This window comes from Xiphophorus maculatus, chromosome 21, assembly GCF_002775205.1.
Source record: "Xiphophorus maculatus strain JP 163 A chromosome 21, X_maculatus-5.0-male, whole genome shotgun sequence".
Classification (NCBI taxonomy): domain Eukaryota; kingdom Metazoa; phylum Chordata; class Actinopteri; order Cyprinodontiformes; family Poeciliidae; genus Xiphophorus; species Xiphophorus maculatus.
The window spans coordinates 5,034,756-5,051,392 of NC_036463.1; the positions used below are offsets into that span (position 1 = coordinate 5,034,756).

General features: G+C 42.0%; 1 protein-coding gene across 1 annotated transcript; it reads left to right on the forward strand.

The window, feature by feature from the left end:
* Positions 1–1,253: 1,253 nt before the first annotated feature.
* On the forward strand, positions 1,254–11,610 carry cdk13 (cyclin dependent kinase 13). The gene is made up of 14 exons (XM_014471268.2): positions 1,254–3,296; positions 4,791–5,354; positions 5,446–5,598; positions 5,696–5,835; positions 6,148–6,318; positions 6,398–6,587; positions 6,672–6,728; positions 6,834–6,935; positions 7,025–7,102; positions 8,108–8,224; positions 8,295–8,426; positions 8,509–8,705; positions 9,200–9,694; positions 10,189–11,610. The coding sequence occupies exons 1-14, from the start codon at positions 2,149–2,151 to the stop codon at positions 10,872–10,874; spliced, it is 4,230 nt and encodes a 1,409-aa protein (XP_014326754.1). The 5' UTR covers positions 1,254–2,148; the 3' UTR covers positions 10,875–11,610.
* Positions 11,611–16,637: the final 5,027 nt, after the last annotated feature.

Consider the following 16,637-nt stretch of genomic DNA (forward strand, 5'->3'; position numbering starts at 1 on the left):
AATTGGCTAAAATCCTGGATCTATGTTATAATCTGATGGAACTGAACAATACACTTTGGTCCATAATTGTAAAAGGTAAGTTTGACATGAAAACAGCACCGAACGACACAAAAACACCATTATGCTCTGGGATTACTTTCTGTACATGCAGCAGGTTTTTGTCAAGCTGGAGGAATTTTTCCAAGTTTTAAATGTCAGTTTGTTGTGACCCAAAACGTTCCAGAAAGTTAAGGACCTAAAGGAATTTCATTAGCATCATAGTGAGTCCAAACAGACGTCCAAATCCACTAATTAATTACTTTGTAAGAGGACGAACAAAGTTTTGGAATGGTTTACGTGGAATCCAGAACAAAATCTGATAGAAAATGTTACAAACTGATTTTCTGAGAATGTACGCAAGGTGAAATGGACAAATATTGCTAAGTGAAGATGTGAGATGCTGACATTTGACTAAATGCTAAATGAGTAGCTGTGGTTTCAACAAAAAAAAGAAGAAAAAATTAGTTAGCAAGTAAGTTATTTCTCCTCTTTAGATTTCTTTTCCTTTTACCTGATATGTTTCTCTTATTGTGTAAAATAAATGCTACATTATTTGTGGAAAAAAAACAGGTATGGAGACTCCACAGGATTTTTCATACTAGAAAGTGTTCTCTGGTTGTTTTGCAACTGCTTTAACAATTGATTAAGCAATTTTCCGCAGTCTATTCATAATCTACTGAAAATACACAGAATTATATGACCCCAGTCAACCAGCTGTAACGACTGTGGCTTACAGATAACGAAGGCCCAAAATTGAGTTACTCTGAGAACTGGATTATTGCATGAAAACCACAAAACATGGAACAAACTGAGTTTTGGATTAATCATTTTAATGACAGAATTACTAAAATTATCAGAAGTAAAGCTTTAGAAAATATCATCCTTGGCAAATAAACTATGTAATTATATGCGTCTTACTTTCTGACGTGAATTGGTGAGATAATTTTACTAGCATTGATATTCTTAATAATTTAGACGTAGCTGTAATTTTAGAGGGAGCCTGGACGAGTTTTAAAAATTATTTGTGTCATACCTATTATATATAATCTGTTAGCAAAAACGCGATTTAATAATTTTTAATCATTTCTGAAAATCTTGGGTGTTTTATTATTGTTAACTCTGTGTTCTATTTTGAAGGCAAGGGTTTCCCTTCGCGTTGACGTCAGCTCTTGTCTGGATTACGCACGCGGACTCTATTGGTTTACGTCGTCGCACGAGGCCTGTAGTTCGAACGCTGCACGGCCTCGACGATCTGAACCGTTAGCCACGTTACGCACAAACTTATTATATCTTGAGATGAATCCAAAGTGTTTCCGAGCAGCTTTCTGTGTCAGGGTGGCTGCTGTATTTGGGTGATGTTGTGAGGAGATGCATCATCAGTCCGGCTGGATTTGTTTAAAGAACAGCGTGTTTTGAATGGCTTTGTTTTCCCGACTGATTTGCCTTGAACTCCACGCAAGGAGAAAGGAGAGCTAGCGGAGCTAAGCTGCTAGCGGGCTATCTACTTCCTTGTTGCACACTGGAGTGTGTTGGAAGACGACAAGAAGTTTCTAAGGGGACGATTTTTGATTTTTACAATGTAACACTGTCTGGTGGATTGACTTAAAGCATCGCGTGGATTGTAGCGGTAAAGAAGAACACGCTTTTTAATAACTGGAGTAATTTTGGGCCTCTGTGGGCGATTCAATGGAATGCGATTGTGGACCAGAACAGTTAGCTAGCTTGAGCTAGCTGATTTAAGCGATTAGCATTGGCTATCCAATCTGGGAGACAGCCATTCTGGAGTACAATGGTTGAGTACCTTCTGATTTTATGACTCTGCAACACAATATTATTTTAGTGTGGCGGATTTTTTTTTGCCACCAAGTGTCATCATTTGTAAGACGCACTCGGTCTGGGCTCTTTGTTGTGCTGGTTTTGCAATGGAAACGTTAAGCTTTTGATCCTGCTAGCCGACAGGCTGTCTAATTGAGAGACGTCAGCTAAGTAGCCTGTTACACCGCTAGCCCAATGTTTTGTTTAGCAGCACATAGGGGGACATAGTTTTGAAAGAACATTCTGTACTGTTATTCTGGACTTTGTGGTAGCTGTGATTTATTTGGAAGATAAATGCCCAATTCAGAGGTGCTTCGCGAGGGTCGCGGACGGAGCCCCTCTGAACAGCGACATGCTAACAGACAGGACAGGCGGAGTAAGCCGGGGAGCGGTGGGACACAGCGAGAGCGGCACCGGGAGAAGAGGCGCTCATCGGCTGCCCGAAAGAAGAAACGCAGGCAGGGGAAGAACAGAAACCTGTGGCCCATTGGTGCGACAGAAAAAGCAGAAAATAATCGAAAGGGCGCTTTTGATAAGGAGCTCGAACTTCGGACGCTAGTGGAATATGATGACGTTAGCTCCCAGTCGGAGCGGTTCTCTGGAAGCCCCTCTCCTAAACTTTACCCTCACCCTGACGGGCTTGCAGTGGATCGGCTTAGCGATGTTGACTTGGGGGAGTTTAACGGACCAGCATCCCCAGTAAGAAGTCAACTGGAGGGCCGGGAGGCGGTGTGCCTTAGTAAGGATAGCATAACAAGAGGACCATCCGTGAAGAACAAACAAGCGAAAGAGATAAGTAGAAAGAAAGTCCGTCGCAGCCGTGAGAGAGACCCCACAAAAGTCAGGAGTGGTGGTAGCCTGAGTGGCTCTAAAAATCACAGGGACGCTGCAAAGAGCGGTGACAAGAATGGTAAAAGGACTTCCACATCTCTGACCTCCCAATCCGCAGACAAAAAAGATTCAAAAAGGCACAAAAGTAAAACGAGGTCTGAAAAAGAGCCTCCGTCTGCATACAGAGAAGCTCCACAGGCTTACAGAGATGACCGCAATGACCTCAGGGCATACAGGAGAAGTCCTGGTTTTAAAGCAGACAGTCCCTATGGGCCATCTTATTCATACAACTACCAGTCTCCTGGTGGGTTCAACCAGGTAATATCTAGAAGAAGTCCAACTTTCATAAGTAAAAGACCCTCACCCAGCTCCACTTATTATAGTCGGGACTTAGACGTGTACGGAGCATATGGTGTTTCAAAGTCACCTAGTTCATACTCCAGCAACAAGAGGAAGCGATCTCCATCCAGTCCAGTTAACTGGCGCAGGTCGCCCAGTTTCGGCAGACATAGCCCATACGAACAAGGAGAGTTCGTCTCAAGTCCCAATGGAAATCGCAGAAGATCCCGAAGCCCCTATAGGAAGTCCATGAGTCCAAGTCCAGATGTCAGGTGAGCTCCTAAAACGTAGCTTATCTAGCATTAAAATTTGTTATTAGAATCCAGCTAGGCATGAGCTGGTTACCACATCTTGCTGTCCATCCCACACTTATTGGTGCAGACTGCCAGTCAGCTGGCTTTTAAGAATGATACATTTGGTGGTTTGGATATTTTTGTGATATTGTGAAGCCACTAATATTTTTACTTGGTCTGTTTCAAAATACTGTCTTTTTATAAGTATTTTTTAATTGTTTTTATGGAGGTGAAGAAAAGAGATAGAAAGCATCAGGAAGACAGCTCATATTGACCTTATTACCAAGTCTAGTTGTACTAGTGAAGAACATAAATGAAAGTTCCTTTTATCTTTATGCTGTTTTGTTTGTCCATTTTTATGAGTTAGCATAGTCACTAAAATACTAACATTGCTTTTAATAATAATATGCATCATCCTGTACAGCATTACCTCTGTCTCTGTTGTTTTTGAATCACTTTTAGAATTTGAAAGGAAAAATTATTGTTAGACGCTGTTTGTTTTTACAGACATGGGAAAGATTAGAATAACTTACCTGAGCAGGTTTTGTGTGTGTTTATGTGACAATTGTCAGAATATAAGTCATTCAGGTTGGGTCAATCCAACCTTTCGCCAGTTTGAATTCAGACACATTAACATTATGTTCCAACAAACCTCCATTTTGTACCCATGCACTTAAATATAGTGCACCATCTTATTACTTTTGGTAATGGGGTACTTTGTAATCATAAAAAGGCTCTAAATGCACATAATTATAATTTGTGTATTAATTCTTGTTTGGGCCAATTTTTGACTATCTTAAATGAAAACAAAGCTGAGCGTCCTCCTACCATATTGCCTCACCGTAGATCTAGTAGGTAATGGAAAGTTACTTTAGGTTTTCAAAACGGGGCCGGAATGTCCTCAAGGTAAAGGTACGGAGGTGTTTAACTGCCAGAGCTACGAACTGACTTCAGGTGCATGATCTTGTTGAAACCAGAAAACATTCTTGTTATAAAGAGACAGAAAACTATTTTAAATGAGAACATTTTTAATTTTAACAACATAAAATACATTCTTCTGGCAGAATATGCCTTCCTACTACATTGGCTTCTTCAAGACAACACCCAAACATCCCAGAGAGTTTTACTGTTACAACCTTTCTTGTTGAAATGAAAACCTATTTTGGTTTTAATAAGATATAAAACTTGCCATAACTAGATTTTTACTTTGCTTAAACAAGGATGTTTCTCGTTTTAATGAGATGCTACTACTGTATTTATTTCCTGGCTCTGGCACTTAAATGTTTACGAAGGGAAGCATGAGCAGTGCAAAACGTTCTGTGGCATAGCTTGTTTTTGTACCGACAAATGGGTGTGAAAGAACAATAAAGGCACAGTAAATGGGTGAAATGATAAACATCCAGTTTAGACAAACTGGATGCTTTTACAATTGAATTCTTTTAGGTCTAAATATATTTTTCGTTACTCTTCCAGACGACCTGCTAAGTCACGTAGCAGAAGTCCATATTCAACCTCGAGGCATTCACGCTCTCACAGCCGCCACCGGCACTCTCGTTCCCGCAGTCGCCACTCCAGCCTCTCTCCGAGCACGCTCACGTTCAAAAGCAGCCTTGCCGCCGAGCTCAGCAAGCAGAAAAAAGCAAAAGCAGCAGAGGCTGCCGCCAAGGCCAAGAACTCGAGCAATACATCTACTCCGACCAAAGGTCCCTCCTCGGCTCCTCAGCCGAGCCCCAAGTCTAACCACACCTCCAGGAAGGGACGTCCTCCCTCTCCACCTCCACCAGAGAAGGGACCCAGAACTCCGCAATCCAGTCAGCCGCAGTCCCCTGCAGACAAGTTGTCCAAGAAGACCACAGAACGCCAGACCAGTAAGGACAGAGACGGGAAGGGCAGAGATGATTCGATACACCGGGACAAAAGGAAAGTGGCAACATCTGGACCAAGCAAAGACAAGGAGCGATCCACCGCTCCGATTATTTCCACACTGCCAGCGCTACCGTTGCCCCCTGTCATTGAGAACTTTGATAAAGGAGAAAGGTTTGGGTTTACTTCATGCCGTTTGAGTACTTCTTTAGGTTTTTATGTTATCACTCAGATTTGCTCAAGCACTTTCTGATTTTATCTTCAGCTTAAAGGACTTCTCAACAAAGAAGAAATTAGAGAAGAAATCCCGTCAGCTCCTGACCGACTTGCCTCTTCCCCCCGAGCTTCCTGGCGGCATGTCTTCTCCACACAGCCCACTTGAGGACAAAAAGTCCCAAACGCTTCGTCGAAGACCAAGGTTTGCTCTAACAGTTCATGACAGTCTTTTTTTCTGTATTTCACAATAAATGTGCTTTTTTCTTAATCTTTTATATATTTTTTTTGTGGTTCCCCAGAATTTGTGGCCCAAGACATGGTGAAATTAAAGAAACAGAGATGTATTGGGGAAAACGTTGTGTGGACAAGTTTGAGATAATTGGAATAACGGGAGAAGGGACCTACGGTCAAGTGTACAAGGCTAAAGACAAAGACACTGGTGAGATTTCACATCAACACAAATGTTTTATTCCAGAAGGATCAACTTTCCAGCACAATTTGGAAAAGTCTGGAATATTTTCTAATCTGGACTTAAAAGTTGTTTGCCATTCCAACCATTTGTCTATCCGCCTGTCCAAACGCTTGTCCATTTGTCTGACCAGACTTTAAAAATGATAGAAAACTCTTGAAAGTTGAAGTTTGTAATGACAAAAATGTTAGGGAACCAGGAAGCTTTTAGCCACCAGGTAACCCTGTCAAACACAGTTTCTAGGACTTTTGTCAGCAGCTGCTCTTCACTTCCATCCTCCAGGTGAGATGGTGGCTTTGAAGAAAGTTCGACTGGACAATGAAAAAGAGGGCTTCCCAATCACAGCCATTAGAGAAATTAAAATTCTGCGACAGCTCAATCACAAGAGCATCATAAACATGAAGGAGATTGTCACTGACAAGGAGGATGCTCTGGACTTCAAGAATGATAAAGGTAACAACGTTTTTCCAGTCACTCATGTTACTGGCTGTTTGCCGTCTCTGTGCTGACTGAAGCTTCGTTCTCGTCCCAGGTGCTTTTTACCTCGTGTTCGAGTACATGGACCACGACCTGATGGGTCTTCTGGAGTCCGGTCTGGTCCATTTCAACGAGAACCACATAAAGTCCTTCATGCGGCAGCTGCTGGAGGGCCTCGATTACTGCCATAAGAAGAACTTTCTTCACAGAGACATCAAGTGCTCCAACATACTCCTCAATAACAAGTGAGACAGAGAAAGAACAAGCCTCTGTTTAGTGAAGATTTTCTCCCAGCAGTCATTAATCGATGTTTTCCTCATTTTAATCAGAGGTCAAATCAAGCTGGCAGACTTCGGACTCGCTCGACTCTACAATTCTGAAGAGAGGTGAGTCTTGTGTTCTTGGCACAATCGTTTTGATTTTGAGTCTAACTTTATTAGCCCAGCTTTTTAGCTTGAGTACATCAGTAATGAACACACCTGCTTCTCCAGTCGACCATACACCAATAAAGTGATCACATTGTGGTACCGCCCCCCGGAGCTGCTGTTGGGGGAAGAGCGGTACACTCCGGCTATTGACGTGTGGAGCTGTGGGTAGGTGATCGTCCTTTTTTTTACTTGTACTTAACACGTTTCTTATAACTTGTACGTTCATGTTTGATGAGTTCTTCTGTTTATTACAGATGCATTCTGGGTGAACTCTTCACAAAGAAACCAATCTTTCAAGCTAACCAGGAGCTTGCACAGTTAGAACTTATCAGGTAAGTCAACTTGTGTTCATGAAATGGTCATTTCACCAAATATATCTTAATATGCATTAACACACACAGTGGAAACTATCTTAGCGCCAGGATGGAAGCCAATATCTGCAGTCAGCTGTTTTTCTCCAAACATGGTGCTTTTATTAACGCTTTAGTAATTATTGCAGAAGTATGAAACACAAATTGTGATTTTGTAGGCATTTCTCTGTTTTCCTTCCTCATTGTTGAATGATGGACTTAAAATTACTTAGAAATGGCCTGATAAGTTTAGCACTTCTTAGATCGAACTGCAGCAGGACTGCCCGGCAAGTTTCAGGCTGCGTTTGCAGGAAACTCTTTTTAAAAATGGTTTAACTAACGAATGTAAACGCTGTTCTTAAACTCTTTTAAGTCATTTGATGAAGTCTTAATTCCATGTTCTATTTTTGGTAGTTTTTTATTTTGTATGTACTTAGGTGAATCTTATGTTGTTTAAATTGTATCTTTTAATTGTGGTTTTGTATACCGTACACCGGTGTACTTCTTCTCTTGGCCAGGTTTCCCTCGAGAAAGAGATTTCATCTTGAGGGAGTTCCTGGTAAATTAATAGTTAAATGAAAACTATCCATACTACTGACTGACACAATCAGACTTCTGTATGAACAGTTTAGACCTCCAAAGACTCCCGCGCGAGCAGAAGAAGAATGTAGGCGTCACACAGCAGCGATGGTTTTTGTTAGTTTTTCATGGAAACTCATAATGTTCAGACAGAATGTGATTAATTTTTACCAGGACTTCATGAAGAGAATAAAATAAAGTTACAGTTTGACTTATTTCAGTTAAATTTAGTAATTAGAGGTGGTGAGTTTTGTGGCTTTTTTTTTTTTTTTGATTGAACTTAAAAGGAACACTGTTGTTTCTTCATGATGGGGAAAGGAAAATGACAGAGTTTAGCTGTAGTCTATTGTCAATTACATTTCCATGTCACTGCATTTTTGCTACAATAAATAAATGTTGTTCTTGTAGCCGGATCTGCGGCAGCCCCTGTCCTGCTGTTTGGCCAGATGTCATAAAGCTTCCCTTTTTCAACACCATGAAGCCAAAGAAGCAGTACCGGAGACGCCTGAGGGAGGAGTTTGCTTTGTAAGTAAACCTGAAGTGTTGCTGTATATTCCTGGGAGCTGCTCTCCAGCTGTTCTGTTTTTCTGCTCAGCATCCCCCCGTCCGCCCTGGATCTCTTCGACCACATGCTGAACCTGGACCCCAGCAAGCGCTGCACAGCTGAACAAGCGCTGGGCAGTGAGTTCCTCAAAGACGTGGATCCGGACAAGATGCCTCCTCCAGAGTACGGCTCTCCGTCCGTGTCGTTCCCACTCGCCGATTGTTTTTAGCATCATCAGATCTTTGACGTTTTTCTGTTTCTGCAGCCTTCCCCTTTGGCAGGACTGTCATGAGCTGTGGAGTAAGAAGCGTCGCCGGCAGAAGCAGATGCCAGAGGAGCTGGTGGCCCCCAAGGCCCCCCGCAAGGAGCTGGGCCTCGATGACAGCCGCAGCAACACGCCGCAGGGCTTCACCGCTCCGGGAGGCATCAAGGCGCAGAATGCAGCTGCTTCTGCACTTCTTGGTCAGTTTAACTACGTTTGCTGTTCTGTAATTTGCTTGATGGTCACCCATGAATCCTCCTGGGAGTTAACCCAGGCTCCAGAAAATTCAGCCTCATTTTCATGCTTTACGTGTTCAACTACAAGCTTCAGGGTTTTTTACTGGGATTTTATAGTCTAACAACACACTGCATTATGTGATGGAGAAGTATAATCATACATGGTTTTCAACAGCTTTACAAATGGAAATTTAGAATTTGACTCACTTTACTCTAATGCCCCAAAATAAATAAAATCCAGATGACAGAAGTTTTACATTTTCTCTTAATTAATATTTTTTTCTTAACCTGGCTGTAATACTCCATTGTAGTTGATTGATGGAAGTTAACATAGTGGAATCAAAGTGATTTTAAAATAAAGATATATGAATACTTTTAGGTTTTTCCTGGACATCCTACTTTCCTAAATGTGTTTTCTATCAGAAAACCATTTGATGCTCTTTTGTGTCTTCTCACAGAACCAAAGGGTCCAAACTCCCAGTTCACCCAGGAGCAGCTGGCCGTCCTCTTGAACATATTTGGCCAGCCCAAGAGTGCAATCAACCCCGCCCAGTTTGTCCAGTCCATGAGCACAAAGGTTAACCAGGAGGCACTGCAGCAGCTCACTAAAGCCTTAGCTCCCTCTGACCCGTCAGAACCCGTGCCCCAACCCACTCCCGCCAAACCCCCCCCGCCTCCCGCCCCAGCCGGAGTCCCGCGTACTCCCCCCATGCCCAAGCCTCCTTCGCCCCCCATATCCGCCCCGCCGGTTATTCCTGAGGGCGAAGCCGCGGCCGCCACTCACACGGCCGTGACCATGCTGCTGGCCCAGCTGCTGCAGGCTCAGCAGGCTCAGAGGCAGGAAGCGGCCGACAGCGGGGAAGGAGCGGAGAGCAGCAGCACCGCGGCCCCGCCTCCAGCACTTCCACCTCCAGAGGTCAAGCCGCCTCCAGAACCCAGCCCTGTTTCTCCAGGTGAGAGAGCAGCACTCCTTTAAAGCCAGAACCAGAAAAGGTCCAGCAGTGAGAGACGGACTTAGTATTAAAGCTGCACTATGTAACTTGAATATAAACTTTTTTTTTAAATAAATTTGATAAAACCATCACCGTGTCCTGACATGACTTATAGAAGCATTTTTTTTTTTGCTCTTGTTCCTGTAGAATAAATGTTTGTCATGCACAATACTTTATGTACTATTCAGTCATAACTCAGTAATTAGTCTGGGCATCTTGCATTATTCCTTTGTCAGTCTTTTGAGCATGGAGGAAATGATGCTGTGGCTCAGTGGAAGTGTTGAGGAAGTCCAGGTGGCTTTAATAGCAACCTTCTGAACTCTCTTGGTAGACGGCAGCTCAGTTTTTCCTTTCTCTCAACTTTCCAGTTCCTCCAAGCTCTGTAAACAATCAGCCAGTTTTAAATCAAAATAAATAAATCAGATGTTTCTGATTATGATTTTTTTCTTCCTCAGCGTCTGAGGTTGGGGGCGTGTCCATCCTGCCCCCAGACCAGCGCCCCCCTGAACCCCCGGAGCCCCCCCCACACGCCGATTTGGACTACCGCCAGCCACCGCCTGAGCCTAAGCTGGGTCACGCCCCCCCCATTGCGTCTGCCAGCGGAGACGAAGGAGGTCGGCCCCCGGAGCCAGATTACCCTCCTCTTCCTCCCTCTGCAGAGGGGTCTGCTTACAGCCACCCTCCTCCCCCTCCTCCCCCCTTCACTCCCGCTGGCTTTGCTGACAGCTACATGGGCCACATGCTGGGCGGGGGCCTGCCGCCCCACGCCCTGAGGGAAGTGTTCAGCGGTCCAGGCGCTGGGTCCTCGAACAGCGCTGGGGTTCTTCTGCCGGCCCACCCGGAGCCTTTCGCCCCAGCGGCGGCGGCTCCTGGCCCCGGCAGCCTGCTGTTCAGCGGGGACAAGGACCACCGTTTCGAGTACAATCACAGTCCGTTAGCCGTGGAGGGGCAGCCCAACCCCGCCGCCATCCACATGTACAACCACGCCCTGGCCAGGAAGGACGTGGGTCCGCCTCCCATCCCGGCGCCGGGACAACCCTGGGGCTCCCCGTCCCAAGTCGGGGCGCCGCCTCTTCCCCTCGGATTTGTTCCACACGTGAATTCTTCAGCAACAATCAGAGGACGAGGGCTGCCTTTCTGAAAGCCTGGAATCTGAAGGCAGTGGCGTTCTGGAGCCGTTTTTCTAGACCGTATCAGATCTGGAGATGCACTCTCAGTTTTATTAACTTAAGTCTGTGTAAAGCATTGTATTTTTTCCTTAATCTGGAATATGTTGCAGAAGGACAAATGATTAACACCAGGAGCTTTTCTCGCTCGTACTGTTTTCATATTTTTTTGTAATCTATTCTGCTGTCTTTTAAATTAAACTTTTACCTTTATTTTTTTTTTTCTTTTGCTTTTTGTTTTGTTTTTGGGATGTACAGCGTCAGGCCAGGTAAAATTTTTAATCTCTACCTTTTAGCCTTTCTGTAATTTTTCCCAGGCAGAGTGGTATTAATGTTTTGCACTACTGACCAAAGTAGGCAGAAACTATTTTGGCTATGAAAGGAGATTGATGGACACTTCGAACATGACTGATGACGAGGTGTCGTCTTTTCCATCTTGAAGTTGATGGCTGAAGAATGAGGCGCCAGAGCGGGGAGCGTATTCAAGGACTGGGTCTGGGGTAGCACGTGTACCACCGCAGCACACCCGATTTTCCATCACGAAGTCTTGGAGTTCCATGGGAATCCTCGGCACTGTAGAAAACAAAATGAAACGTCGATGAGCGAAGCAAACTGATCCAAAAAGGAAATAATTTTTCTTTTGTACTAAAATGATTTGTCCTCCTCCCTTGTCCTTTGACAAATGTTTATTAAAGAAATGCCAACAATGTGTCTTTGTTTTTCTTTTTTTTTTATTTCTGTTTGTTTTGTGCTGAACCCCACCACAGGGGGGCGGTGTGGGGCCAAGCATCTCCATACAGACGTGCACTGTTCTGCTAAAGCAGTGACTCCGATTTACTGCCTTCTTGCTCTTATTTGACCCCCTTCATGTCTTGAAAATTGTAAATTGAGATTTTTAAGGAGTTTGTAATTTAAAAAAAAATGTTCAAGTGAATTTAAATTAGAATCAGGAATTTTTTCCAAAAAATGTCGTACAACAGCATTTTTAGTATGCGCTGTTGTACAACAGCATTTTTTGACCTTTGTAGCATTACAAATGTCATTTTGATCAAGACTAAAAGCTAATAAAACTTCAAAATCATGTCAGAAACTTTAGTTAAGAGCAACAGTATATAATTTTAACATAGGAAGGAAGCTTGGCGTAAGGCAAACTGTCAACTATTTACCAGGTGATTTTCAGAGCTCATCTGCCAAAAAAGTTTAAGATGTTATTTTCCAGTAGGATTTTACACCTGCCTACAGAGCCGAAGGTAACACCTGCCTTTACATGGTGTGCCTCCCTGATTGGCCGGAATACTTAACAGACCTGAAACCCTTCAGAGAATCTGTGAAAGGAACTTCCACGTCACAGTGATGCAATAATTCATGCAAAATGAGGCCTAAATACTAAGCGCATAAAATGTACAGTGCATAGATGTGTAATATTTCTGTATTTTCCAATCCTCATATGCCCATATTGATCCCTATTACATTTATACCTTTGTCTTCCGCACGTTTTCCTTCCACTAAACATTCTATCAATATTACGAGATAACAGCCAGCATAATTGGCAATAACATTTTTTGGCTTGGCCTTCTTGTGATAAATCAGCAATGATTCACAAAATTATATTCCTGTATTGAAAATCCATTGCTGTTGGTTCTGCTTTACAGAGGATTCTTCATTTTGGGTTTTAATTTTTTGTAAGCCATATTTATCAAAATGAACTGAAGCAGATTCTCGAAGTATATCACTCTTTGTCAGTCATTAAAATCAGGTTATTTTGTCCACAATATTCTGCTGCACATCAGATTTAGAGCGATTGGCCTGTCCACTCAGAATCAGCTTAATTTCTGAAATAAAAGATATTTTAGATTTCTTGGGAATTCATTTGCAAAGAAGGAAAAATACTTTTACATGGGAAGCTAGCCATTAACTGTTTTAAAAGACTGACACTAGCTAAAAACACAACTTAGACTAAAGCTTCATGTTATTATAGGGAGTTTTCATGCGTCTGTTTTGTTTTACTCAATTTTTCCCCCCACATTTTATTGCTGGTGATAAAAAAGCCATTATCTCTTGATGGGATCTGTTCAGCAAAGCTGATTCAGAACATGGACAGCACAGAGTCTGTGATTAATACAGCGTGGATGATGGATTGCTGAAAGTTTACGATGCCTTCAGTGAGACCAGCATCATCGCTCTGTTTCCAGTAGAATTTAAAGAGCTTATGTGGATGGAGGAAATACAGTCAACTGTGGCAATTTTTATCTTTTTTTAAAAATCAAATTATGACCTGCAAACAGCTTGAACCTTGTGGGAAATCATTACAGAGTGTGAAGTTAACTTCATCGGGCATAATATTTCATTTATTGAAATATTTAGTCTTCTTGCTTTTTACTAAAGTATTATTTTTTGCTTTTCTTAGCAGTTGGTGCTGGTTGCAGAGCTGAAATCAGGAAAGAAATATAAACATTTTTAATAAAATCTCTACAGGACATGAAACGCCTACACAGTTTTAATGAAAAAAAATATATGAGATTGAGTGGCATCTCGGCCACATTGGTGTCCTGTTTGGAAAAGTGTTTGGAGGAGGCTTTCAAACCTGAAATTACCAACTGCCAGGCATAGCGGTGGCAGCATAATGCTGGGGGTCAGTTTTGCTATCAGTGACTGTGTGGAGGAAATTTCTCAATTTCACCTCAAATTAGAAATTTGTAAAGAACTGAGTTTTTCATTTGATACTGATGTTAAAGACAGAACTGGATGCTGAGGAAAATTAACTTTGGTCACTTAAGACACTTTATAGTAGAATTATTTTTATTTCATTTCAGAGAATGTACAAATAAAAAGAGGCTCAAGTGAAAACAGTTTTTACTAAATTGCCAATCCTATTATTCCACTTGCAATCCAGGACTTTCAATGAGTGAATGGGTCAGGGTGCAGAAAAACTAGAAATTGTTGTTTTAGTTCTGTATAGAAATCCGAATCTTTTAATTGTTTCTAATGCTATTCGCAGTATTCAGACTCAAAAACAGGTCAACTGATGAAAGAACAACATATTCAGAGCAGTAATTAGGCCAAACATGTACAAAAATATATACATTTTGCATTTAGGTTGAAGAAAAACTCTTTTCACTGGCATCGTTTTAGCTTCACCCGGTTTAAATTCTGGGAGAAAATTTTTTTTATTTTGCTGTCCAATTAATCTACCAGCTAATCTAAAAATAATCAACAGATCAGCCCTACAATGTGTTGATGTTAAGTCAAGCAGAAAGGGCTGAGCTTTTCACATGTTGATGCTAGAAGTATTTGTTTAGCTGCAGATTCACTCTTTGCTACAAATGATCAAGCATGCATTAGATGAATGCTGTGTTTCAGGCACTAAAATGTTTATTTTCTTATTTGAAAGGGGATTTAATTATTATTTTGCACATTTTAGTACATACAATATTTCTAATATTGTATAAAATAAGTAGTTAAAGTGGTTAAATGAAAAATCTTCAGAATGTGCCATTTTTTTAAATCTGTTTAATCGCTTAATCATGAGAAAAATCAATACAATAACTGATAACTAAAATATTGTGTCTCGCCTGACTGCAATATGTCAAGTGATGTTTGTTGCAGAGGGACTTGGACTCATAGCTTACTTTCGTATAGATTTTGTGCTACTTTGTGTTTGTTTATTACATAAAGTACTGTTTAAAATGCACAGCATATTTTGGCTGTAACACTACAAACATACAACAAAAAACCCCAGCTGTCATGCCCAGTTAATCCACCGGGTGGTGCTGCAGGACAGGTGGCTAAATGGACATCAGAAGTCCCTGCATCTTCCCAACAAAATTTCATATATTTCATGAAAGTGTAAAGGATGAGTTGTATTTCTCATCCTTGAGCAATAAGGATGAATCTGAATGCTTCGATTTCTGAAAACGAAGGCGCTGCATACTAATCCCCATCATTGTGGTTTAATCGTGGCAGAGTGGTTTCCTTTCTTCAAGACATCTGGTCGACCTTGTCAGGTTTATGTAGTTTGCTAACTCAGTACTATCTTGAGAAACCCGATGACAAGAAGAAGTACCACGTAGTGGGTTGGTTGGTGCTGAAATGTGGAAGGAAAATAATTAGGAGTCCAGGGTAATTTATTGAGAAATAAACATGCTGACCTTGAATAAACCTTTGAGATCCATAATATGAGAGTGCATCCTAGTGCCAGTGGCTCCTTGACGGGGTGAGTAAGCTGAAATAATGGGAGCTTCATGGCTTCGGGTCAAACCTTGTTTTCTGTTTGCGTGTCTGTGTGTGTTTAGAGAGAGGAACAGAGGAAATGCATTCTTGTTTTTCTTTCCAAGCAATTTCCCTCGCGGTGCTGCGTTCACTTCTGTCCTTATTTATTTATTTCATTTTAATTAAAACGCAGAATCTAAAAGTAGTGGCGAGGAAACAATGAAGGTGCAGTCTTCCGCATGCATGCACAGCCAAACCCTCTTATGGTGTCAGTAATTACAGTATGATGCATATTATTACAGCTGGCGTGCAACACCAGCCATTAACATGACTGCATTACGGGATGTTTATCTCCTCTAATGAGTGGCCGGGTTTTGAAGGAAGTGTGTTACAGACAGAGATCCTAGACTGGCTTGATGTTCTCTTAGCCGTCAGAGCCAATCAGGAATGATGGTGTGTCAAAGGGCCGCCTTTCGTCTCTTGGCGCTGTGCATCAGATCCGCGAGGTCAGCAGCAAGGTGACACTTCTTGAAAGGTTATCGAGCACCAACCTTTACCTCACATGGTGGCAGAGATAACCACCGGTTACTCGAGACATCATGTTGACGAAAAGGTCAGAATCTCTTCAAATCTTTTTTGCAGAGGACGATCTGCTAAATTTGCTTCACAGAATGCGTTATTTCACATGAGGCCAGGCTCTAGCTTCTCACTGACATCTCCATTAACTCCATACAGGAAGACAAAGGGCTCGCAAATCACACACAGCAGATATTACCCAGAAATGTCACTCTCAACCTACCATTAGACTTTACCTTTGAAGTGTAAGGTCAATGTAAGTCACTTTAAAAGTTAACCTGGCTCTCCAGGACCTATGAAGACCTGACAGTCCTTAAATATCATGGAAAAGTCAACTGAAAATCAAACAAAACGGTTGGGGAGGGAAAAAAAGCTTCCACAAACTGCAAACCCTTAAAAAAACATTCTGGGTATCTAACAGCAAAGGTGTCAAACTCCAATCCTCAACAGCCGGCATCTTGAAACTTTGTCGAGACACCCAAATTACATAATTAGGTCATTAGCAGAACTCTGGACAACCTGAGTGTATGATGAGGTAAATCAATCCTCAGATTCAGGTGTGTCGGTTTTGCAAAACGTTGCAGGACATCAGCTCTGAAGGAGTAGAATTTGACGTCCCTGCTCCACAGGGGGACTTTTGGCTCATTCCTCTTGACATAACCTGTGTTTTCTTGCTCACTCACACCTCTTGCAGTCATCACAAAATCATCTAAGAGACTGAGATGAGTGTCACTTTGAAATATTAACCTTTTTGTCCTTAAGCTACTTTGTAGCTAATCTGGTTGCATACTTTAGGGTAATTGTCCATTGGACAGACACCTTTGTGTCTATGTTGTGTGCTTGATGTCATGAGATATTGTTTTAATATTTCTACATAAAGTTTTTTCCTCATGATGTAATCTTTTTTGTATATTGCACCAGTCCCTCCTGCACAACATGATATCATATTTTAT

Coding starts and splice junctions, on each gene's coding strand:
- cdk13 (XM_014471268.2), top strand. CDS start 2,149: ATGCCCAATTCAGAGGTGCTTCGCGAGGGTCGCGGACGGAGCCCCTCT. Junction 5,836..6,147: donor GGCTAAAGACAAAGACACTG/GTGAGATTTCAC, acceptor TCCATCCTCCAG/GTGAGATGGTGGCTTTGAAG. Junction 6,319..6,397: donor GGACTTCAAGAATGATAAAG/GTAACAACGTTT, acceptor TTCTCGTCCCAG/GTGCTTTTTACCTCGTGTTC.